At 52.3% G+C, this 24,513-nt stretch overlaps 1 protein-coding gene across 5 annotated transcripts; it reads right to left on the bottom strand.

Annotated features, from left to right (window-relative positions):
• Positions 1 to 431: 431 nt before the first annotated feature.
• Positions 432 to 23,636, bottom strand: EWSR1 (EWS RNA binding protein 1). 5 transcript variants are annotated; one of them, XM_074844579.1, is made up of 18 exons: positions 23,556 to 23,636; positions 20,425 to 20,461; positions 20,131 to 20,182; positions 17,653 to 17,776; positions 17,178 to 17,195; positions 11,974 to 12,160; positions 10,470 to 10,637; positions 8,450 to 8,664; positions 7,742 to 7,922; positions 4,878 to 4,915; positions 4,297 to 4,329; positions 3,407 to 3,525; positions 2,799 to 2,928; positions 2,293 to 2,415; positions 2,031 to 2,208; positions 1,747 to 1,844; positions 800 to 1,073; positions 432 to 645 (listed from the first exon to the last, which is right to left on the bottom strand). In XM_074844579.1, the coding sequence occupies exons 1-18, from the start codon at positions 23,629 to 23,631 to the stop codon at positions 606 to 608; spliced, it is 2,091 nt and encodes a 696-aa protein (XP_074700680.1). In that variant the 5' UTR covers positions 23,632 to 23,636; the 3' UTR covers positions 432 to 605. The 5 variants fall into 5 exon arrangements, with proteins under 5 accessions (XP_074700680.1, XP_074700681.1, XP_074700682.1 ...); XM_074844580.1 differs by having other exon boundaries at positions 4,878 to 4,912; XM_074844581.1 differs by lacking the exon at positions 17,178 to 17,195.
• Positions 23,637 to 24,513: the final 877 nt, after the last annotated feature.

Genomic DNA, 24,513 nt, shown 5'->3' with positions numbered 1-24,513 from the left:
TGGAGCGGGGGTGACTGTGTCGTGTGTGTCTCCCCCCCCCCCAGGGAATGGGGGCGCACCCAGGGGGGCCCCCAAACTGCAGGATCGAGGGATCCATCCCCGCGGCTCCCCCCTCCCCGCCGTGCAGCTCCCTCCCGGGGGGGGGGGGCAGTGAGGGGGCGTAGGGGTTGAGGGGCGCCCCGCCGCCCCCCCACCCCTCTCGGCAGGGATGCTCTCAAGAGAGGCCAGAAGTGGTACGGTTAGAAACATCGGGAATTTTATTTTAAAAAAAACCGTCACAACCGTTAACATCGTTACAGCTCGGTCGCCGCCTCCGGGGTTTGCGCACAGCATGCTCACGAGACGGGGGGGGGGGCGCGGGGGGGGGGAAGGTTTTGTTAAACAACCGCTTTTAAAAGAGGAGGGGAGGGGGAAAAGATAACTCGGCACGCTACCGTTGAACTTGGTTTTAATGTTTCTCCACAAACGGTGAAAAATACTAAAGTACAGACAAGGAATAATCATAATGTTGTGGCCAACATTATAAATATGGAATTATAAATTTAAAACATTTTCTGGTTTAAAAAATAAATCTGGTAGTAAATGCAGCTCCGCGGGGTCCGTCTCTAGTAGGGCCGGTCTCTGCGCTCCTGGCGGTGCTCGCCCCTGTGAGCCGAGGGAGAGGCTGGGTCAGTCGGGGCACCCCAGGGTGCCCCCAGGGCTGGGGGGTCCCTCATCCCGCCCCCCAAACCCGACCTGAGGGAAGGAGCGGGGCCCACGGGCCCCCCCCCGTCCCCTCTCCGGCCACCCCCGTACGTACTTGTCCATCTTTCCGGGTCCCCCGCGCCGTCCGCCTCTGCCTCCGCCTCCCATCTGCTCCATCAGGGGTCCGGGGGGGCCCCCGGGTCCTCCTCCCCCTCGCCGGCCACCTCCTCCGTAGCCACCTCGATCCATACCCCGGCCTCCTCTGAATCCACCTCTGTCTCCACCCCGGCCGCCTCTGAACATGCCACCACCGGGTCCCCCGCGGTCCATGAGGCCACCTCCTCGCCCGCCTCGCATGCCCCCAGGGCCACCTCGCCCGCGGTCTCCGCCTGGGGGAGAGAACAAGATGGAACAAGGGGGAACGGCTTTAAACTGCAACAGGGGAGGTTCAGAGTGGACACGAGGAAAAAACTTTTCCCAGAAAGAGTGGTCAGAGAGTGGAATAGGCTGCCCAGGCAGGGGGTGGAGTCCCCATCCCTGGGTGTGTTTAAGGGTCGTTTGGATGAGCTGTGGGGGGATGTGGGGTAGGGGAGAACTTTGTAGAGTCGGGCTGAGGGTTGGACTCGATGATCCCGAGGGGCTTTTCCAACCTGAGTGATTCTGTGATTCTGTGAGAGGCTGGGGGGGCGCCGGGCAGAGCCACCCCTGCCCCGGGCACATCCAGCCGGGATGAGGTCGAGGGAGAAGGTCGGGGAGTGGTTGGGAAGGGCGAGGGCAGCCCCGAGCACACACACCTCACCCGGCTCCTCCTCGGGGCTCGTTAAGAGGCGCTGCCTAACGAGGCAACCGCGGGTGCTTTGGCGCTGAAAAGAGCCCCGAGGAAGAGCCGTGTGCGTGGGCAGAACGGCCCTGGCCTCCATTTTGCAGTCTGAGGAGGGACGAAGCCCCAAGTAGTTCTTGGGGCTGGAAACAGCCGCGCCCCGAGGAGCCCCCAAACCAGCCCTGCAGCAGCCGGCTGGAAGCGCCGGTGCCTCCGGCCCTGGCCCTGCCCCACACACGTACCTGGAGGGGGGAAAGGAGGCGGCAGAAACCCTTCTGGTTTGGGAGCCTTGCACTGGTTGCACTCTGTTCTCCAGGCGAAGTTCTGGTTTCCGCATCCCCTGGGTAAAAACAGCGGTCAGCAGCTCAGCAGGGCCCCGGGCTGCGCCCTCCCGCCCGGCTCAGGACGGGGAAACGGCGCTTCCTCGCAAGGCCCAGCGAGTTCTTTTGGGTCCTGGCCAGCACCTGGGACAAAAGGGCCCCCCCGGGCGCCCCGAGAGAGGAGACGGCAGCGCGGGGGTACTTACGGGTTGGGACACTGCCAGTCGCCGGCCCGGTGCTGGACGCTCCCGCCGGAAGGGTTTCCCCTGGATCCCCGCGGGCCTCGCGAGGAGAAGCCGCCCCGGTCTCCACCTCTGCCTCCCATCCGGCCCATGGGACCGCTCGGGCCGCCGGGCCCCCCGGGGCCGCCGGGTCCCCCCGGGCCTGCAAGGAAGGTTGTGTTAATCCCAGGAGGCACCGCGGCTCCAGTGGGGTGCGTCAGGGGGCCGGGGGGCGGCTGGACGTTACCTCCGCGGAGCGGGGGAGGCATTCCCCGCTGCTCCCGGGGGGGCATCCCGCCCCGCATGCTGTTCATCGGGCCCTTCTTCCGCGCCAGGGCCACTTTGAGCTTGCTGCCCTGGAAATCCTTCCCTAGGAGGGACACAACGGCAAGAGCGTCGCTTTCTGCTGCGACCAACAGCATCGCGCACAACCGCGCCGATAATCACGGGGGAAGATTTCACCCGGGTGTCAAAGACAGCGGAAGGGCCAAATTCCACCCGTGGGACTGAGATCAAACTCTGGCTACAGGAGAGAGCAGGTGAGAGAAGCCTGAGGACAACCATCACCCAAGCACCACGCTTCTGTTCCAGTTACAACCAGGAACTTCCTAGGCAAAAGCCTGACCACCTCGAGCTGCGATCTGTGCCCACGACCCTCCGCACACCGAGGATGGAAATGCTGACTTTGGTCAGACTTAGTTCTGCAATCGAGAACAAAGCGATTCCACCCCAAAGCACACCCCGCGTACTCACCATCAAACCACTCGACAGCTGTTTTGGCGGTAGACGGGTCATCGAAAGATACCGTGGCATCTCCCTTCGGTTTGCCGGTTTCTTTGTCGATGTAGAGGTTTATCATAGGCTGCCCAGTCCTCTTGTTCATCTAGCAGGACAGCAAAACGTCACCTCAAGTCACACCTCCCCGTACGCAGAGCTGGGACCGACTCTCCTTTGTTCTGCTTTTCACTTGGGACAACCGAGTCTCATTTTGGTGACTCCGTGGCAGAAAGGGCCCCTCTGCCTTGCCACCGCCCAGACAACCCAGGAATCGGCCCAGAGCAGCGCTGCCCGGCCCGACGGGCCTCTCCTGCGCGTACCCAGCGGCGCAAAAACCGAGCTGCAGCCTCCCCACGTCCTCCCGGGCTCTCCACGCGAGTGTTGAGGGACAAACCCTGCCGAGGTGCTTTGGGAAAGGCTGAGCTTGGTGAGAGCCAGGCTGCGGTCATCCTACTGCCCAGCCAGGCAGAGACCTGCCCGCTCCGGGGAAGGGAGGGAGACGAGCAACGCGCAGGCGGGGCGGTGGTGGGCGATCCCTTTCCCGACACTCTACCAGCTGGCGGCCGAGCTCTGTCCCGCCTCACCTTGACAACACCGCACTGTTTGAAGAAGTCTGCCAGATCCTCCAGGGTCACATTATCATTGAGTCCCTGCACATAAACTGAACTGTTGTCCGAGTCCTCATCTGGGTCCATAGGTGGGCCTAGGAGATAATTCACGTGTCATTGCAGGGAGGAAAGGCAGCGATACAACATAACGGAGCGCTTCTCATCACGTCATCCCCTCGGCCAGCTGCGGCTTTGCTCTCAATGAGCGTATTTATGAAGTGACACGAAACCCCAGGCACTGGGAGGGCGACTCCACACCACCTCCTGCACGCAGGCCGGCAGGACCGCGCCGCACGCCGCTGCCCGCGTCGTTAAACCGCCCGGTTGTTAACGGGAGACACCCGAGATGAGACGCGAGGAAGATCCATCGCGTCCTCTGGGCTCCCGCAGGCGGGCACCCGCCCCCCTCACTCCACTAACAACCCCCCTTTCCGCAGCAACGCGCTGCTCCTGGAAGGCTGACGCATAACTTCCAGACACGCCTGTGCGACAGGAAGGAAAGAGCCGCGCGGTCACAGGCCAGGGGTGGCACGAGAGGAGGCTACTGGACCGGCACACACAAGCTCCGGGCTCAGGCTGCCAGAGCAGCTCCCCCGAAAGCCCCCCTAGTTCCCGCGGAGAAGGGCGAGCGTCTCACAAACGCGTGTGGTTCTCCCACCAGTCCAGCTGTTCTGATGAATCGGGAATCGTGAAATAAATGACGTGGCCAGACAGAGACTGCCAACGGCGGAGCGTCCTCGTGCTCCTACAGAAGGGCCACGCCGTGGGGCTACGCCTCCCGCCGCCGCAGCCCTCGGCCCCGGCAGCCAACAAAAGTCTCAATTTCACGAGCTCGGGAGAGAGTCCGAGCAGTTATTGGCAATTACCTAAATCAAGGTCCGGTCCTTCTTCCATGTGTCCTGCCAGTCGGGAAAGAATCATAAGAAGCTGTGTTAGTGCACGCCTTGCAGGCTGAAGGACCGACACACACAACACTATCTACTTATGACCACCATTCGATGGCGCTGGTTAAACTCAAATTGACCTGCATTGCAAAAACATCAGCAACGCACCTTTACTTGGTGATCGGTTTGCTATTTTTAGCAGCCTTTCAAACCATTAACCACTATTACACTTTTTTTTTTTTTTTTTTTTTAAAAAAATGCTTTACCAGGCCAATCAGTTTTACGTTCATTAATAAAAAGTTACTTTACAAAAAATTTATTAAATCCAAACCATTTATTTTCCCCAAATTACAGAAGTGGTTGCTCAATTCTTCCAAGTTACCCTGTGTCCTGTGACCGCATACCCCTAGGCATTGCCGGCAGTACCCATTACAGTCTTGTTGCATATGTCATTTTAACCACTTAAACTAATAAAAATTACACTTTGTTCTAAAAACTGACTGCAAATTTTTTTTTTTTTTTTTTTTTTTTAACACTATCCATTGTAATGCTCAAAAACTTACCACCAGGCTTATTGAAGCCACCTCGCTCTCCAGCGCTGCTGGGGGGATAAACGAAGAAATGAAGGCCTTTCCCTTTACAAAGCCAGTACCGCTCTGAGCCTCTGCGGCTCACTGGGAAGAAGGGCACTGGCTAAACATCTCCAAACAATGCATCTGTCTCTCTCTCTCTCATCTCGGCACTATGCCTTTCTTCAGGGCAGCTCGCTCAAATTTCCTTTACATATACGCAACCTCGCTTGTCTGGTTTTAGACACCACTCTGCTGTCGGTACCCTTGCATTACTTGTACGGGTATTATCAGTGCAATACTTGGCAAAAAATGTTTTGGAGCGTTAGAAATTGGGCTTTCGCTTCAGAGAAATCGTGGGGTTGTTCACTGGTCAACTCCCTCCCCTCTGTGTGTACATAAAGGTGCACCCTCAGCCTCTCGCAGCACGAGAGCGGAACGAGCCCGCGGGTCCCTGACATTAACAGTTAAAAAGGTAGGAGACAACCATACGCGATACCTACAACACAGTTCAGATGACATTGCCGCTAAAAAGCTCGGTATAAAGCCATACATTCAGGTCACTACTGAATTTAACAAGTCTCTGTGGAGGGAGAACTTACAGAATACAGCGGGGGCTCGAAGGCCTGGGGTGCAGCTTTGTGGACACAGACCAGAACGGCAGATTTCGGTACGCGCCAATGCAAACTGACGGCCGCAGCTTTCGTCGAAAGCTTTGGCTGAAGCGTTCAGCTAAGGCTGCTTTCAAGCGCTGGTTAATTAGGAAAATGCCACCTGAAAAGGATTTTGATGTTTCTTGGCTCTTTTTGGAGAGACAGAAAGCTGTTTGGAAGGAGACGAGCAGAGGAGGGAGAGCACCGCCTATTTTCTAGCAAGTATTGCACCTCTAATACTGGAAAAAAAAGTCGTCAATACACAGTTTCAAGCTGTTGCATGCAGCTTTGCCTCCTTTTGTTAAAGTACACACCATTTACGTAATGTCTCTCTTTTTAAACATATACGTTTACACTTTTTAACGTTACACAATTCTAAAGTAGTATACCTCCTCTGGTTTTATTACCAAACAACAAGTATGCAGTTACCAAAGTTACAGAAGGATTCCATTTATACAATGAATACATTTGGTTAAAAATATTCTATGTATATTTTTCCTCTCCATATGGACACCGTGTCTAGTCCCACTTTTCATTATGCTGCCGGCTGAGTACTGAGTACGGGTACTTTTTAAGTATTGAAGTGTATACAAGGCTCTCACTTTGTAACCTGTAGCATATAAATGCGACAAAGCATGTTAAAAAGTTTCCATGTTTAACAGCCAATGAAAATATAAAATAATTGAGTCAATGAAAAAGGGCACGTTAATAACATCGAGCTCCTTACCTGCCGGAGACACTGAAATCCATCACCACAGCATGATAAGAAGGGCCGAGTTCCCCTACCTGCCCCTCGGCGTCCATAGGAAGGCCACCGTTCCTATGGACAGCAGAAAGTCTACGTCCATAAAGCAGGGGGCCCTTTGTAATGCTCTAGTCAGGTGGAAATCACTACGTACGCAATTTAAGCTCGGATTAGGGTGTCAAATCGGAGACGGATGACAAATCTTTTGCATGAGAAGCTCCGAAGGGGCTAGAAATTTTAAGATGTGATGATAGACATTTCAGGTGTCTACATCTACTTTAAACCATTAGAGATAAATACATCATGGGTGAAATCTTTATGCAGAACCACGGAACTCTGTTCCACTCGAGCCAATTCAAGCCACATGTGTTCCAACACAGGCCAGTCTTTTTCTTCTCTTTCCATACACCAGCGGTTGTATTTCTCCGATAAAGATTTCATGCCACTTCAATTCATTTCGACAGAGCTATGCAGAATGGGACCATCGATGGCCAAACTCTGGTTGCCACCGGGCTGTAAAACACCTTAGGAGGTTGCCTATCGAGGAGAAGCTGCAATCCCAGCTGCCCTGCCAAGTACCGGGGCGAGCACTGCGCGTGCCACGCCACAATTCCAGCGTGCACCTAGGGACACTCTGCATAGCTCTGAACGATGGTGTGAAGGGATGGAACACACACAAAGCTACATCTTCCTTCTCTTAGGAGCCTCGGGGGTTAGTCCTCCTTCCTCGCCTCTATCAAAACAAACATCACAGACAGGGAGACACACTGCTGACCTGAAGGCATAGGTTTACCAAACCAGATTTTGCCATCAGTTAAAATGGCCAAACTGATTTAGACCACCTGAAAGCTCCGAGGGGGAGCAGTCCTGGGAGCCCAGTCAGATCTCTTTACATTCTCGGGGTCTTTCTTCACGTTCCAGCCAAGCTCTAAGTGTTCTGGCCACTCAGAGTCATGGCTTCGACAGCAGCAACCTGCCCCAGCCATACACTTACAGATGTAGCTCCGCGTGCTACCGCTAAGGTGAAGAGGCCGACGGCGTTAACACGGGGCCGACACGAGGCTTCTGCCTTGTACATACCTGAGCTGTCAAGATCCCCACTACTGAGGCACAGGGAGTGACTCCTGGACCTGGCGGGAGGTTTGTGTGTGTTCGATCCAGAGTTACTGTTAAACCCCACAGAGGATTTCACCTCTGCGCGACCGCGAAGGGAGCTGAAAGTTCCAGGTTTAGCAATACCCCTAATTCCCCCCGGGCCCCAACCAGCTGCAGGACAAGAAAAATAGATCCTGCTCCTATTCCCCTTAGGATAATATTTCCACGGATTAGAAGCAATGCTGCTACAGAGGTGCTCCCCATGGAAGTACCTTTGGGAACGTCAACCTTTCAGTCCCTTCTTTCAATTTCAGATCCTATGGGTAAACCAGAATTAGATAAAAGGAGAAAAGATTTGCTCTTACCCCATTCCACCGCGTCCTCCTCCCCGCCCACCTCTGCTCATGCCTCCACGATCATATCCCCCTCTTCCCCTGCCCCGGTTATCAGGGCCGCTCATATTCCGGTTCTCTCCTGGGCCTGAAAAGCCTCCGGATTCCTGTCCGTATACGTTCATGCTGCTAGGATGGTCCTGACGGAACGAGCCTGAGGAAGTTTGCAAGAAACACGTTAGGGAGCTGCAGACAAGAGTGGGTCGAAGCTGCCTGTCCCTTTTAAGCCCTTTTACCTGCCTTCAGCACCAGAACATAATCACGACAATAATTTGCTACAGCGCTTCCAGCGACAGCGTTAATTTAAGGAGAGATGTGCCACTCTCCGTGTGCGGAATCGAGTTTTACGTCAGGCCCTACCAGTCTGACCCCTGCAGAGCTGCCACCTGGCCAAAAAGAGCCGTTTCCAAACAAGTCTTGCCCACTCCAGCCTCAAGGGTATTTTGTGCTTCTGTGTTTTTCAACCCCGCCGTTCGCCCTCACCACGCTGAGGGGAGTACTGCGATTTGCCACCGCACCAGGCAAGTTGTTTTTCAGGGAGAAAGGGCAAACCCCAGCTCCAGCAGGCTCTGCCTTCAACACCGCTGCAAGCGTTAGACCCAAAGTAACGCCAAGCCTCTTTCAGGCAGCCCACCCCGCAAGAGCGAGGCTCTCCTCCGCGGCCCTGCGGAGCACACTCACTCTGCTGGCCGTAGCTGCTGCTCTGCTGGCTGTACTGGCTGGGGGCCTGGCTGTAGGATCCCGTCTGGGGCGGGTAACTAGTTGGCGGCGGCTGCTGCCCGTAGCTGCTTTGCTGGCCATAACTAGTCTGTTGTCCGTAGGTACTCTGTTGCCCGTAGGTGCTCTGCTGGGAGTAAGTGCTCTGATCGTAACTGCTTGGCTGTGTAGAGGAATAGCTGGGAGACAAAAGCATTGTAAAGATAGAAAGATGAGTCAGTTCACTGGCACTGTGCATTAGGCTGCAGAAGTGGCTCACGCTAGAAGGTAATGCAATTATAAGCCATATGTACTGTTGTAAACCATTTAAAAAGCTGAAGTCATCCTATGGAGGCCAGGCTGGTGGCAGGAGGCAAAATAAACCTGGTAGACTGCTAAAAGCAAAATCCATGCGACCCTTCACAATTTATTCACACCTCTAGAAAGAGGCAGAAGTGCCAGGGCAAGTATCAGTGGCAACGCAAGCAACAGGCTCCCCTTCTGCCTTGGCACTGAAATGTTTTCAGCGGATGGGTAACAAAACAGTCCCCCCTGACGCATCTCAGGCTTTGAGAATTTCAAACCATACAGTTCAGAAGTCAGCATCAGCATATTAGAGACACCCAAGGGGAAGAGGTGAGCCCCCTGTCAAAGTGTATTGGGTTTGCATGGCAAGGTTTTGGTAGCGGGGGAGCTACAGGGGTGGCTTCTGTGAGAAGCTGCCAGAAGCTTCTCCCGTGTACGATGGAGCAAAGCCAGCCGGCTCCAAGACAGACCCGCTGCTGGCCAAGGCCGAGCCCATCAGCGACAGTGGTAGCTCCCCTGGGATAATGTATTTAAGAAAGGGGAAAAAAACCCAACTGTGCGACTGCAGCCAGAGAGAGGAATGAGAATATTTGAGAGAAACAGCCTTGCAGACACCAAGGCCAGTGAAGGAGGAGGGGCAGGAGGTGCTCCAGGCACTGGAGCAGAGATTCCCCTGCAGCCCGTGGTGCAGCCCATGGTGAGGCAGCTGTGCCCTGCACCCAGGGAGGCCCACGGGGGAGCAGATCTCCACCTGCAGCCCATGAGGGACCCCACACTGGAGCAGGGGGATGCCCAAAGGAGGCTGTGACCCCGTGGCAAGCCCGTGCTGGAGCAGGCTCCTAGCAGGACCTGCAGTCCCGTGGAGAGAGGAGCCCACGCTGGAGCAGGTTTGCTGGCAGCACTTGTGACCCCGTGGGGGACCCATGCTGGAGGAGCCTGTGCCTGAAGGACTGCACCCCGTGGGAGGGACCCACGCTGGAGCAGGGGGAGAGTGTGAGGAGTCCTCCCCCCGAGGAGGAAGGAGCGGCAGAGACTGTGTGATGAACTGACCACAACCCCCAGCCCCGCCCCCCCGTGCTGCTGGCAGGGAGGAGGGAGAGAAATTTGAAGTAAAGTTGAGCCCAGGAAGAAGGGAAGTGAGGGGGGAAGGTGTTCTGAGATTTGTTTTATTTCTCATTATCCTACTCTGATTTGATTGGCAATAAATTAAGTTACTTTTCCCAAGTTGAGTCTGTTTTGCCCGTCACAGCAACTGATGAATGATCTCTCCTGTCCTTATCTCCATCCACAAACTTTTTGTTATATTCTCTCTCCCCTGTCCAGGTGAGGAGGGGAGTGACAGAGCAGCTTTGGTGGGCACCTGGCATCCAGCCAGGGTCACCCCACCACACAAAGCCATTTGTCAGGAGGCAGCAAAAGGTCACTATTACAAACTCCATATCTAGGAAATTTCTTAAAAACATTTGTCATCGTTACACCTTGCTGCTGCAGGTGTATATGCAGAAAGACTTATGCAATCACAGCCTCACCTTCCGCACAAGAGGTACACCACCACCAACTACACCTCCCTCCTCTCAGGACACCAAACCTCCTTTTACATCTGTTTGTTTAAAATCCCTTGAGAAAAAGCCCTTTTGCCCAAGCTAACCTGAAAGTTCCCCCGCCAGCTGCATGAGGCTTAGCCTGCCGGGAGCGTTACCTGGTAGGAGGATAGGAGGGAGGCGCGGTGACCGGCTGCATGGGGTAGCTGGCAGGCACCTGAGGATAGCTGTAGTTGCTCTGTCCGTACCCTAGGCTGGGCTGGCTGTAGCCTGTCGTACTCGATTGTGGCTGGCTGGTCTCTGCTGGTTTGCTGCCATCCTGGGGTCTGTGGAGCAGAATTGAACAAGAAGGACACGTTGGTGCAAACCTCTGGTGACAGTAGCAGCGAAGGTGCTCAGATGCCCCCAGGACAGAATGGCACTACCCGTGTCTTTGGGTGGCGTTACAAGCTGGCACCGCAGCGGTGTCAGTCACTCTGGCAGCAGCCAATATATGCTCATTAAACACTAAACATTTTAGCACCTGCTGACTGGGTGTTTGTACATTCCCCTGCCGTCAGGAAAGGCCCGGGCAGCATCCTGAAGAGAGCACTACAGCTTCTGTTCTCCAGCTGCGTTATGAAGCCGACGGTGAGGGATTCAGACTGGCTCCAGAATGGAGTCGAGGGTGCAGAATGGGCAGGGAAGTGGTGAGCAGCACCGCCCCTCCGCTCGAGCTGGTTTCACACAACGCTTGGAAACCAGGAGCTCAAGAGCAGCCAGAAATGTTGTCAGTTAAATGCACCATTGTTTGTTTCAGAATCCAGTGCAAGCAGATATTGCCCCATATACATTATCTGATGAAAGGGAAAGGATGCGGGGGGTTGGACTAGATGACCTTTAAAGGTCTGTTCCAACCCAACTATTCTATGATTCTGTGTTTAAACTCTCAAGGCCTGAAAACAAAGAGAACCGTTTGCATGTGACTTCCATGTCCCGTTCTTTTGTATTTGTCCCCTAACGTTTATAATCTCTAAATTTATCAGAGTGGGGTAAAAAGAGTTAAACTACTTTTGTTGTACAAGCTGGGAAAAGATTATTTTAAATGATGTCAGGATTCATGCTTAAAGTGTAATCTGACAGACATAGACAGAGCTCCTCACTGGAGTGGTTGCTACAAACATCATGTAAATGAATAAAGCAGTTTTTACTCACTACTGAACACATCTCCGTTACGTATTCTAAATCTTTCATATCCTGAGCAAACAATTAAACTAAATATACTACTGACAGTGCCCCGACACAAGAGGTTTAAAAAGGAAGTTGTCTCCAGCATGTGCCCCCACTCAAGACACAGCACGTAGCAGTATCCTGCCTGTGACTCAAGATCGGATCAGACTGGCCCATTTTCTGTTCTACATCATGAGTCAAGAGCCCATTTTTGCTGCTTGGTTGCTCTCCTCATCTCCCAGTAACCGTGCTGACTCACCGTGCCAGAGCAGAACCTACCCACGCGGCTTCCCCCGGCCCTGAGGATGCAGCGAGAGCAAAGCTCAAGCACCACAAGCAGAGAGAAGGTGTAAGCAAAACCAGCGGGCCCCAGTTCAGCTGGCGGTGTGCTGGGGCTCCCCCCAGCAGCAGCGCAAACGCGGCCTCGGGAGGAAGAGCAGAACCAGACGTTACCTTGCGGGAGCGGACGCTGCTGGCTGCTGCCCGTAGGCTGGGTAGGCGGGCTGGGTGCCGTAAGCGGACGGCGCTGCGTAGGAAGCCTGGGTGGTGGTAACCGTAGCGGTGTTAGTATCGTAGGCGGCTGTGCCGTACCCCTGGACGGGCTGACTGTACGCTGGGGGAGCAGTCGGGGTGGTATAACCTAGAACAAAACGACAGCCTCATCAGATTAGTTGGGCCAGCTTTGCTCGTCACGTTTCAGACTACTGCGCTTCTGGGGATGGTTTATCAGACCTCGGGTACAGCACCGATATCACCCCTGCAAAAATATCACTGATAACCTGAAAATGATGAACTAACCCAGCACTGCCCCTTCACCTTCCTCAGAGAAACCCCCTGCCCTGGGAAGCCTCAGCCTACAGCCCCAGCTCCACCCTCACCGTCCCAAAACCACACTCCGAGGAGCTTTCTGGAAGCCACCCTTCAGCCAGCATCCAAAGGCTGCGTGTTTACAGCTACCGAAGCTCACGGCTAACGTAACAAAGCACACGCGGGGCAAGCCGAGGCATGCAGCATCTTCTGAACGCAGGAAGACTGAACAAAGCTCCTGGCAGCTCTAAAGTAAAAGAAATCCAATCGATTCAAGAACTACAGTCCCATCCTTTCAGCTTTTTGAAAAATAAAAGCACAAAATGGCACCAGGCTGACTTGAGAAGTCTTTTTGAGGCATTTATGAAGGCTTATTTGAAATCAGTAATTCTGGAAACAAAAGAAAAGCACTTTACATTTGCTTTAACTTAACAGAAAGGTCAAAAGAGACACATAAGGTAGCTCCTGATGTTTTATGTACCTTCACTTTTCTTAGAATTTCAGTTTGGTTTAAGTAAAAGGCTTAGAGCTCATACACTTATTTCTGAACAATTTTACAAGAATATCCAAGATCCCAAAACAGCTCCACTTAAATCAGTCTTTCCAGCAGCCACCACCGTATAATTTAACGGACCATTTGGCTTGTCACAAAGGTGAACTGTAAACCCAGTATTAACACAGTGGCTTTTTACAGTTAAGAACCTTGCGAGCAGGTTTTCAAATTATGAAACAGAGACTTACATGAAAAAAATATCAATTAAATTTTTTTTCTAGCAAAAGCTAACTTCCTAAAAATACGAAACATCAATTGCCAAAGAACAGCCAACTGGTCTTTGTCTTATTGATGTGATCTTAATTGCATCAATTAAGATAACAGCTTCTCCCATCACTTATTTTTAATAAACATGGGGCACTTGCGACACAAATCCTTCCAATTATACAGCATTTTAGGCAAATCGTGCTGTAGCTTTTTATTTCAATTCCCTAATTTGCAAAACAGATGTACTTCCAGCAGAATACAGCGTGCCCTCACGAAGTACCGCAGTATTTCCACATCTTCTTGTCCCTGCTACAAAAGCAGGATCCTTCCCAATGGGTCTCTGAATCAGCGAGTGAAGCGGAAGGGAAGTGAGAGGAGGAAGTTTGCACAGCACATTACTTAAAAAAACAAACTTCAGCTTTCTGTCCAAATGTTGCTCTTGAGTTTTGTGGTTAGCCCCAGGATCCTGACGAAGGGGCTCCACGGGGACACAAGCCTGTCCACTCTTGTCACCTGCAACAGCTAGTCTTAAAAGCCCTTGCCCGCTCCCACAAGCCTCATTCCTCCTGCCCTGGGCCCCCCACGCTTGTCCCACTGCCACCCTCCTGCTGACGCCATGGGCTGGCTGCTGCATGGCAGGGCTGCCAACCTGGAAGCATCAAAGCGAGAGAGTAAGCTGGTCTCCAACCAGGAAACAACTTGCTCGAATCACTAGCAAATCAGTTCTCATGGTCATTATTCCTTTTTGCTGAGAAGTTCTCTGAAAAGCAAAGTCCTGTTCTGAGTGTTGCCGAGAGGGTGAATGTTGCTGAGAGGGCGAATGAAACGCGAGCATGATTTTTAGAGCCTTGGACAAATTTAAACAGTCCAAACACTTAAAAGTGAGCCAGCACAGCAATTCCACAGAGAGCACCAACACCAGAAGTTAAATGAATCCGTATTTTAACTGGCCGAAGCCTGACCACATACTAAAAAAGCCTGCTGTTTGCCTAAGTACAGCCTGCAGTAAGTGCTGCTGAAGCCACAGCCCTGCCCTGGGCTGTTCTCGCCAGACCCAGAGCCATGGGGGGGGGGCCTCCCACATCTAGGCCCCCCTTCTCAGTACTGTTACTGGCAGCACTAACCTCTCCAATCAAGCAAGTGAGCAGGTTTGCTAATACCTGGCTCTGCAGAGTCAAGAGAATAAAAGGGAGGAAAAAAAAAATAACCCTGAATTTTAATGCTTCAGCTCTAGATGGAGCATTTCCCTTGTGCAAGCGTGCTCAGCAGGAAGGGTTTGTACCAAAGAAAGAACAGGCAGTGATTTAACATCCCACTGGTCTAAATTTTCATTTCAACAACTTAGTTTAGGTACTCTGCAAATCCTCAAGAGCTGTATTTTTGAGGGGGGCATTTACATCACACCACTTCTCTCTCCTCCCCCCACCAGTTAGTAAGATAAACTGTGTCTGCAGAACAGCTACTGTAAGAAAAAGGTAACAGAAGAACTTTGATAACCTGCTTAAGAAGTCCAGTTACGTGGCTCAGTTTCCTCTCAAAGTATCCAAGCCTGCAAGCAAAACCCTTATTGAAGTCTAGGAATTCTTCAGGCGGAGGGGAAGCTTGCAGGATTTGGTCCTCAGAGAACATCAACTGAAAATACTGGATTCAAAGAGATTTATTCTGAAATAAGCAGGCTTCACGTCAGCTAGCAGCAGTTTCTGAAGGCTCCTGATGCAAGCAGTATTAAAAGCTACCCACGGGGTCTGCGTGCCCAAAGAGAGGCAACTCCTGTTTGGCATGCATACCTTCTACGGTGAGGGTCTGGAGAAGGGGCCGCAGAGCTACCCTCTCTCTGCTCTATTCTGGTGTAAGTTATTGTGGTAGCCAAGACAGCTATGGGTGTGTTCATTTCAAATTCTGAATACATCAGAATAAAATATATATAACCCTAAATTTCACGGGTAAGAAGAGAAGTGGGGGCTGGCTGTCTTTAGAGAGTAATTCCCACTCAGCTGCTTAAAGGAGATTCATACTCGGACATTTGAAATGATGTTTCTGCCCCCAAACGACACTGTTCGAAAGCCAATAACCATTACAGATGCAGCTTTTTATTTACTTCTTGTACTTCATGCTTATACACCACAGTGATTAAAGAGCAAACCACGACCACAGAGCTGATGGTGCTGATTAATTCCCTCACCCAGTTGGAGTCCGGGAAGCTGCAGGGGAGCCCACAGGCTCCCGAACCCCTTTTCTTCATACCAAAGCGACAGGGCTACTCCCAGACACAGACACCTTTTCCTCCAGCCCCAGGGAGGGAAAAGGCACAACCTGGGCGGTAACTCTCACCTCGGGTGGCCCCGGAGTCAGGGCAAGGCTGGGTGGCAGAGGGCTTGGGATGGAAAGGTCCACAGGCAGGCTACACCAGCCCTCAGCTGAGGCTGAGACGATGCAGAGGAATTGTCTCTGCCGTTCTGGCAGAGTCCCGAGAGGGTGTATCTGCACAGGATCTGAGTTTCCCTGACCGCAACGGCATCTTACCCAAAAACCAGGCTGTTAAGACAAAAAAAGGCACTTCGCTTTTAAGTAATTGCAGACATCCCTCTGCTACAGAAAGCCGATGCCTAGGGAAAATAAATTGACATTCAACCGTAAAAACTGCATGTCTCTCAGGGCATAAAGATGTATGCCCCAGGCAACACCCCGGGGCTTTATTTAGTATGAAAGGCAGAGACGGAGGAGAGAGGGAGACAGGCTTTAAGCACTATCAGTCTCATTTGCACAGCTCTGGCTCCTCAAGGAGAAGCAGGTGTGGGAAGAATAAATACAACCTGGCATTCTGCCTGGAGAATAACATCCACAGTTCTGCCACAGACCGATGCTACGCGGATTGAGGCAAATTGTATTTCAAGGTCTGATATGATCTTTTTTCCTTGACCACTTCCTGAGTTTTCTTTTTTTTTTTTTTTTTGATGAAAAAAAATGAAGCTTTCTGCCTGAAAAAAAGAAGCTGTGCAGAAAAGATATCTAATGTTATTCGTCTATAAAATATACTCTTAGGGAAAAAGCAAAAACATAAACAGCACAGCTTCCTGTGACCAGTGCAGGAGTGGAGTCTGTAGTAAGGATTAAGGGACTCAAACATTTCTAAGAAAGAAATTTTGGAAGTCCACAAATCCTTTTTGCTGCCAACTGATGTCCATATACTTTTAAATGAAAGGAAAAAAACCTGTAGATAACCCACAGTGACACTGGCTAAAGGCTCTCACTCTGCAGGATGGGCGCTAACTGCCAGGCAGAAATCTTCCTTATCTGTTTAAAGATGTTAAATATTTCAAGGGCCGTATCACTGGACAGACTATAGGTTAACATTTTCGCTCCACCTCTCTCTTGTGAAACATTCCTCAATGGCTTCTGTGGGCAGATACCCCACTGCCTGTCTGTCCTGGTACTCCCTTGCTTTGGGAAGCGTTTAAGAAAGCTCCCACTCTAACAGATGTTTCTATTGTCTCTCATAGCAAAGGATGAACCTGCAGAAAACAGCACCCAAGGCATTACCTGGAGGAAAATTTGTTTTCTTTTTCAAAATCTCCTGAATATTCAGTCCAAATATACCAGAATCGAATGTCTCAACAGTTTCTTTCAGACATTAAGACACTCGTATGTACAAAACTCCAGTTCAAAGAGCACACGTTGGAATAGTTTACAGCGCATTAATGAACATGTATGCGTCTGCACTGGAAATCCAAAGACAACACGGAACATGCAAAGGTGCCGGTCAGGACATCTGGACACGTCTAACCATGCTGTTTACCCTTTAGGAAACGGTAGGGCAATGGGGTTACATCCACCCGAAACGTCTCAGCACGGCTGCCGTTAGTGCTCAGGAAGTTTAATCCATAAAGTATGCCACTCGGAGACTTTACAGAGACGTGGAGATGGCAAACAGCATCACAGCCTAGCAAATCCTTACTGTCATTGCGTGGGCACGCTCTGATGCTGGACGTTTTAAGCGCTTAAAACCAAGCGACACCTAAAGGGTTAACACCACCAGTTTAGACAGGATGAGACAGCATTTTCCATGCAAGAGTGAGCAGGATAGTCAAACCTGTACTGGTCCCTTCTACTGTGGGAAGCACAAGACAAAAAGTAGAGGGTACACTATCAGAACAGGCATACATCACTTCCACTGATTTGTTTCAGGCAACCGAAGTGCTGGGGACACCGGTTCTCGAGAGCAGCCAGAGCACCCGCTCCCGGGAGCGCCACCGTGCAGCTCCCGGTTGCTTTGCTCTAAGCACAGCACGCTCTGCAGCCGTGCTTACTTCCACAGCACGAACCAGCACCCAAAACGTTCCCTGAAAAATTAAACGGGCACGTTTATTTACACTTTGTCAGCCCACCCGCATCTTCGCGCCGTTTTAAACCGCCCTTCGCTCAGGACAGGCTCTTGAGGAAGGAAGCCCTTTCCACGTCAGAGGTGCCCAGGGTAACTCAGTGTGGTTTGGGCCGGAGTTCCCCAACGCAGACTTGAGCTCAACTTCCCAGGATAAGTCAAGCCTTGCGGGCACGGGGGCTCTTACCGGTAGGAGGCTGCCCGTAGGACGTTGCATACGCAGTCTGCCCGTACGTCGCAGTTGTCTGGGGCTGCGTGTAGCTGACGTCGGTGGGTTGGCCGTAGGTTCCGTAACTCTGTTGCCCATACGTCTGCTCCAAAGATGATACAAATTTAATTCACGAACAGAAGTGACTCACAGGCATTGCAGAGATACACACAGACCATTTCAGCGATGTACACAGACTGGGGGATCTGTGTTACCTGATGTACTGAAAAGCAGAGTCAAGCCAAGGCCACTGTGAAAATTTGGGCGCTACTGCAAATTTCAGTTCAGATCTGCGATGAAGTTACAAACACAGGACCGGAGGGGCAGCCTCTTACATTTTCACAACACACCTCTGCTCTACGTAAAGCGGAACATGAAAGCATCCAGCTCCTCATAATTGCCTGGGCACCCGTCAGCACTCACAGGTACCTCCCGAGGGCTAACCTGAAACAGGAGGAGTGGACTCCTCAGAGGGCAGAACTGCACGAACTGAAACAAGTCAGTTACTTCAGCATAAAAGTGCTTTAGTGTTCACTTGAAGAAACCTATTTAAGGTTTCAGTGAAGTTATTCTGAATATTCTTCATGTCCACTGGCCAACAGTCTGAAAAACAGGAGTTTATGCAGACATCCAAGGACAGGATCAGCAGGAGCATCCAAGGGTTTGCCATCCCCGAACTATCGCGGTCACAGCTGCTCCCGTTCCGGTGCCTTTGTGTTCAGCGAGAGACCAGCTCTCAACTCACACCCTCCCTGGAGCTCACTTTCAAGTCTGGACTATCACTAAAGATCCGCTTCTGCCCATGGTCTGGCTCAGTCCTGAACACAGCACCGCAAAGCAGCTCCTCAGCCGCGGCGATCCGATCGGCAGCGCGGCGTGGCCGGATTAGCGCAGAGCTGCTGGCACTGCAGTTTTCCCAGCTAAAGAGCTACCTCAGCCCCACGCCACGGACCAGCTGGCTCAAACTTCAGGCACCGGCCCACTTCCTACAGCTCTGTGCGGCCACCAGTTTGGTTTAGGATAAAACTCTACTTACAGCTCAAGAAGCAACATGAAGATGGCCTTAAGGTCCGGATTCTCAAAGGGATTTACTGACTCCTGTGGGAGACCGGGACTTACTTGGGATCTAAGCCTGCGTTACTTGTGAGCCAGCCTCCCTGAACTCAGGCCACAGATCTTAATCAAGAGTAGAAAAGCCTTGACCAGACTGATTATGTCACTGCCTGGGGAAGCTCACTACATCAAGAGGCAGGAAACGCTGCAAACCTCCCATGGCTATTTGCCTACAGCTGAGATTAGTTGGTTAGTTGCTTTAGTCTCACACTAGAGGATGTTGTTGAAGCTGCCTGTTCTTACACTTGCCAGCCTGCTGACACTTGTCCTGCCGTGTAACCTGCACATTTGGTCGCAGTTCTTGCAATTGTTCTGTCTCAAAACGCTTACTCAAAATAAAAGTTCCTGTCACCTTCATTTAAGCTGACCCAAATGCCCAGACTGAACCTGTGCTCCTCCTGTAACACTCATCTTTTTGCCAAAGGGCCTTCCTACCCTGCTGCAGGAACAAGCGAGCACAGTATTCCCGCAGCCTCGCCTGCCTCGGACTGGCTAGTGCAGGCAGAAGCAGCAGGCAGCATGGCACAGGCAGCCTGAGTGGGCACGGGAAGGCAGCTCCTGCTCAGCCCCGCAGCACCAAAGCCAAGCTGTTGCCACAACCAGAATTAACCGATTAAAAGCTGCTCAGTAACGCTCCATCACGACAGTGTGGTGGCTTTTATCTCCATAATGTAGACATACTCTTGGGGAGCAGGATCTTCCCTTCAGAAACCTCTCTGGAGAGGCAGGGGAAACTCAACCGACGCCACTTTTTGAGGATAAAAATTTACCTTTGAAAACATACTTGGAGTGTGTATACAAATGTGGTTTTAGTAACTTGGATTCTAAGGATTAAAAATAAGCATGGTTTAATTCATCTTTTAAAGATCATCATAATTTTGCAGTCTAGACAACTGAGGGTATTAATAGTATTAGCAACAATACTGCCATGAAAAAAATCTATTCCCTCCTCCTCCTCCTCCTTTGTCCAACTGCTGCAATCTCACAAATGGCAATTTCCCCCCCCCCTTTTTTTTTTTTAAGTTTTTCTCTCCTACACCACTGAGTAGAACACCCACCAACATGGTGGTGTCAAACATACACCGAGAGTTAGGCTTTTATAATCCTCTCGACAACAACCACCTTAGGCTCGGCTATATTAACAAAGGACTGTTGAGGCGCCTCGACGTTTAGGTTGTTTTCACTTTAAGAAAGCAGTTTGGGCTGTGTGGGAAGCTACAAGACAACTTTTAACAACAGATTTTGTTGTTGCTGCTCAGCGTTTTTCGTGCCTGGCACAGCCCCGTGTAGTTTACTGGAAGCCACGTGATTCAGCAGCAATTATAAAACCGTCCCGTGTTTTACCTGGGTGGTCTGTGCATATCCTTGAGCTGGCTGAGGTGCATACGCGCTGTAGCTGTAAAATCAATTTAAAGACATTTATAAGGCATCCCCGTATTTCGGACTTGCGCAAAACACGTATCGTAAGACAATTTTCACGTATCCAAATGATTTCTGCTGAAATACTACGGCAATACAAAATCTAAAAGAAAACCACAGGATTTACAAACATACCAATGTTAAGACTAAACCACAATTATTACATACTTATATTACATCTTTTTAAAACAGAGAGGCTGAGACCATAATGCTACTTACCCCTGCTGAGCTGCAGCTTGGCTATAGGTGCTATAATCTATAAGAAAAGAAAAAGAAAAAAAAAGGTTGACAAAGGCTTAACAAAATTAACAGTGTAAGAGCACAGCAGCTGGAATTTCCTCCTGCAGCTTGAAAGAACTGCTATAAACCGCTGGAAATCCAGTTTCAAAAGAGTGTAAGGTAAATGCACTTTTTCAGTCTTTCTGAAGGAAACAAAACCTTTCTTCCCTTCATTGTTACTGCTGCTTGCAGCACCAACTTTGATCTCAAATGACCGTACTTTAATTTAACTGCCACCTTGGAAGACACCCAAGGGGGCTGGCAGGAGGGTGTTTTGTTTTGGAACAAAAGAAACACTGGGGCTGACACTTACAAACCCCCCACCCCTGGTTTCAAAGGGCCAGGTTGCAAGCTTTTGGATCTGTAGAAACCACCACACTTCACTCTTTCTATTTAACTTTCAAGGACACAAATGGCTGGAAAGTTCTAACACTTGTCCCCTAGCAGGGTTCGAGCCAGGCAGCTGGCAGTAATTCCATCCCCAAAACCCTGATCCACGCCAATATCCTGATTTAGAGGAGAACTGAAATCCTGAAAATCCAAGCAGAAAAATCTATGCTGAACAGGTTTGCTGGCGGGAACGGAAAACGCGTCCACATGGCAATTACAAGGCTATATTTGAGATGATTACAGCTCCTAATTGTATGCTTTCCCTCAAAGTCACCAAGCAACTCCAGTTCCCATCCAAACGTCTAGAGCGAACGATGAATTCACCGCTCGGACCAGACCTTGCCAGCCAGATTCCAGCTATCCCGGGACCACAAAAGTCCCGAGGCCAGAGATCAGGAGTGAGTCCCAGACCCCGCTCGCATCTGCCACTCGGGCCACGGCATCTGACTGAGCTGGAGGCAGAAGCTGGACGTTAGTAGAGCTCTTCTCAGGCAGAGCCACACAGTCCCGTGCGGGAAGAGGTTTTGGTGTTTCTACCGCGGTCGCACCTCGGGGTACGCTGATCGCAGCTGGAAAACTGAAGATTACGAATGTGAGGAACCCAACCGACGACTTCCTACAGCCTTCAGTTATCCCTGGGTTGCAAGGGCCGCCTTAACCACGCTGTTTGCCACTGAAGGCGATGGAGCACCAGCAATAAATTTGAAAATACTGTTTTCATACACCAAAACTTCCTGTTTCTTGAGGCTGTGGGTTCACCCCTAGTAAAGCTTTCCTCTCCTCCTCCTAACCCCTCTATGTGAGCTTACAGCTTCTCCTCCTTCGCACTTCCCTCCGCTGATGCTGGAGCTCAGACCCCGGGGTGTGTGTTGACGGACAAGGAAAGGAAGTGCCGTGACTCTGGTAGCGATTTGGCAGATATTAATTACTTCGACCTTGCACCAGAGCACAGGAATCTGTACGAGCACACAAGGAAGACGCCCGAAATGCTGCGCACAATGAAGTCGCTGAACTGCTACCCAAAGGCTTCCACGCTCCTGAGACGCACTGCACAAGTTGTTAAACTACTCTGGCACCACTCCTGCTTTCCTTACAGGTTGTCATGTTTAATACTGAAAAAGCTAGCCTGTTAAATTCAGGGTCACTGCTCTTTTTTTATTTTTTTCAGTCTACACGTGGCTCTAAGCTCTGCTAAATCCTGAGTGTTAAAAACCATTCTTCCTCATCCATCTTCCCTCTCCCACCACCTCCTTGTACCGGCCTCCCTCCAACATCTCGCCATACACCCTCCTCCACCCCTGGCTCCTCTTTTCCAAGCCTGTTCACCCTCCAGCCACCAGAACCTCCCCACTCCTTATTTAATTCCCATTTTCTGCATGCTGTTGGGTTACCACAGTCCTCCAGGCTGTTAAAAAATGGCCAGGCTGCTGAGCACAGATCTCCTCAACCTTCATCCCTCGCTGGTAGACCCCCAGCAACCTACCACCCTCCAGAAGAGCTGCTGGGGCCTTGAGCTACACACAGAGTCTTCAATTAAACACCCATCACACATCCCTTCTTACAGCCTTCCCCCACTCCTACCTAGGCAGGACATTTTCCCCTTTGTAGGATTTAAATGCAGGTGTCAAATTTGCAATTCGTCTCTGGTAATCCCTCCCTTCTAATTTGCTTGAATTTGGATTAACACAAAACATTAAAAAAAAATATTATGGTTCATTTAGTTAAAACCATCTCCGAGCCTTTATTTCCAGTGGGAAATTAATCTTCATCCTTCTGTTTCACGAGGCTCAAGAGTACAATAGCACAGCCTAAAATAGCAGCTCCCACGGAAGAACATTTCCATGTATTAAGCGGAAAGACAGCTGTATTTTTAAACCCCGTTTTGACAATTCCATTGGCACATGTTTCTTTACTAGCTTTTTTTTTTTTTTTTTTTTTAAACCTCTCCAAGGTGGTATTAGTCATATTCTCTCACACTCCATGGCTTGTGACATTTTCCTCTACAGAGAGGTCCGACCTTTGGCTGTAAGGCTTTAAGGCTGATGTTGCCATGGTTGGTAAGTCTCAGTTTTATCTATTTGCAAGTTGGAACACTTGTGTAAAAGCATATTTCCTTCTATGACGCTTCACTGGTTTTATTCAAATAAATTACATTTGCACCAGAATCCGTCCTGAACAGCCACCAGACAGGCCGAAGGCGCGGGGGAAGCCTCCAGTGAGGACACTGATGTCCTGAAAGAGCGTAACTCAGAATCTTCTGGGGCTGGAGCACCAAGGGTTCTCTGTCGGACACAACCCTTTAACAAATATCTAGGAGAGGGAACCCGGGCACCGCGACCCCCGGGAGGCACCGGAGGGTCCCGGCCCCGCGGGGACAGCGGTGCTGGGGGTGACGGGCTGGGTAGGGGCCAGCACGGCCACACAGCCCGCAGCCCAGCCGGGAGGGAGCCCGCCACCACAGCGCCGGGGGGCCGGGCCCGGCGCCTCGCCCCGCCGTCCCAGGGCTGCGGCCCGGCCCGGAGGCGCTGCCCCCGCCCCGCTCCCTTCAGCCCGGGCGGCCCCGGGGCGCTGCCGGCGGCCGCAGCCCCAGGCTCAGCCCGTCCTGCCGGGCTGCAGCCGCTCCCGCCGAGGCAGCCCTCGCGGAGGCCCCGGGGCGACCCGACCCCCCCGGCCCCGCTCACCCGTCGACGCCATTTTCTCGCCTTCCTCCTCCGCGCTCCCAACGTCCGGCCGTCGCCGCCGCCCCGCACCGCGCATGCGCCACCCGGCCCCGGCGGGCCGGACCACAGCGGCGGCGGGGGGGTCCGGCCGGCGGCCGCGCACCAAGGGCTCGCCTGGCCCCGCCCCGCCGCCCCGCCGGCGGGTCCCGCCCTCCGCGGAGAGCCGGGGCCGCCCCGCGCAGCAGCGGCCGCCCCTCGGGAGGGCGGTTCCCCGGCGGCGCGGGGCGCTCCCCCCCGCCGGGCCGCGGGTTGGTACGGCCCACGGCCGTTAGGGACCGTCGCGCAAGAGCCGTTCGGGCCGGGAGGCGGAGCGGGGGGGCGGCGGCGTGATGTCATCGGGACTGGGCGTGACGTCACCCGGTGTCACACGTCACGTGCTAGCAGGGGACCCCGCAGGCCCAGCCGGGAGTTGTGTGGGATCCTACGCGGAGCCTGGCGTCACTCCCGCATGATGTGAGCATGGCGGCGTGACGTCACGTGTGACATCGCGTGTGACGTCACCCCCCCCGCTGGCAGTGTTGCCCCATGAGGCCGCGGGTGGGGATGCAGGGACACCGCGGGGACAGCCCCGGCTGGCACCGCACCCCCGGGACCCGTGTGTCCCCCAGCACCCTGCCACAGGGGGTGTGGAGTGGGTGGGTGTCCCACGGGTGGTGTGGAGTGGGTGGGTGTCCCATGGGTGGTGTGAAGTGGGTGGGTGTCCCGTGGTGGTGTGGCATGGGTGGGTGTCCCATGGGTGGGTGTCCCATGGGTGGTGTGAAGTGGGTGGGTGTCCCATGGGTGGTTGTAGCATGGGTGGGTGTCCCACAGGTGGTGTGGCATGGGTTGGGTGTCCCACGGGTGGGTGTCCCATGGGTGCTTTGGAGTGGGTGGGTGTCCCACGGGTGGTGTCCCATGGGTGGTTGTGGCATGGGTGGGT

This window comes from Strix aluco, chromosome 18, assembly GCF_031877795.1.
Source record: "Strix aluco isolate bStrAlu1 chromosome 18, bStrAlu1.hap1, whole genome shotgun sequence".
Taxonomy (NCBI): Eukaryota; Metazoa; Chordata; class Aves; order Strigiformes; family Strigidae; genus Strix; species Strix aluco.
Note: the sequence above shows the minus strand (reverse complement) of the source record. Positions and strands in the feature narration are given on the sequence as shown.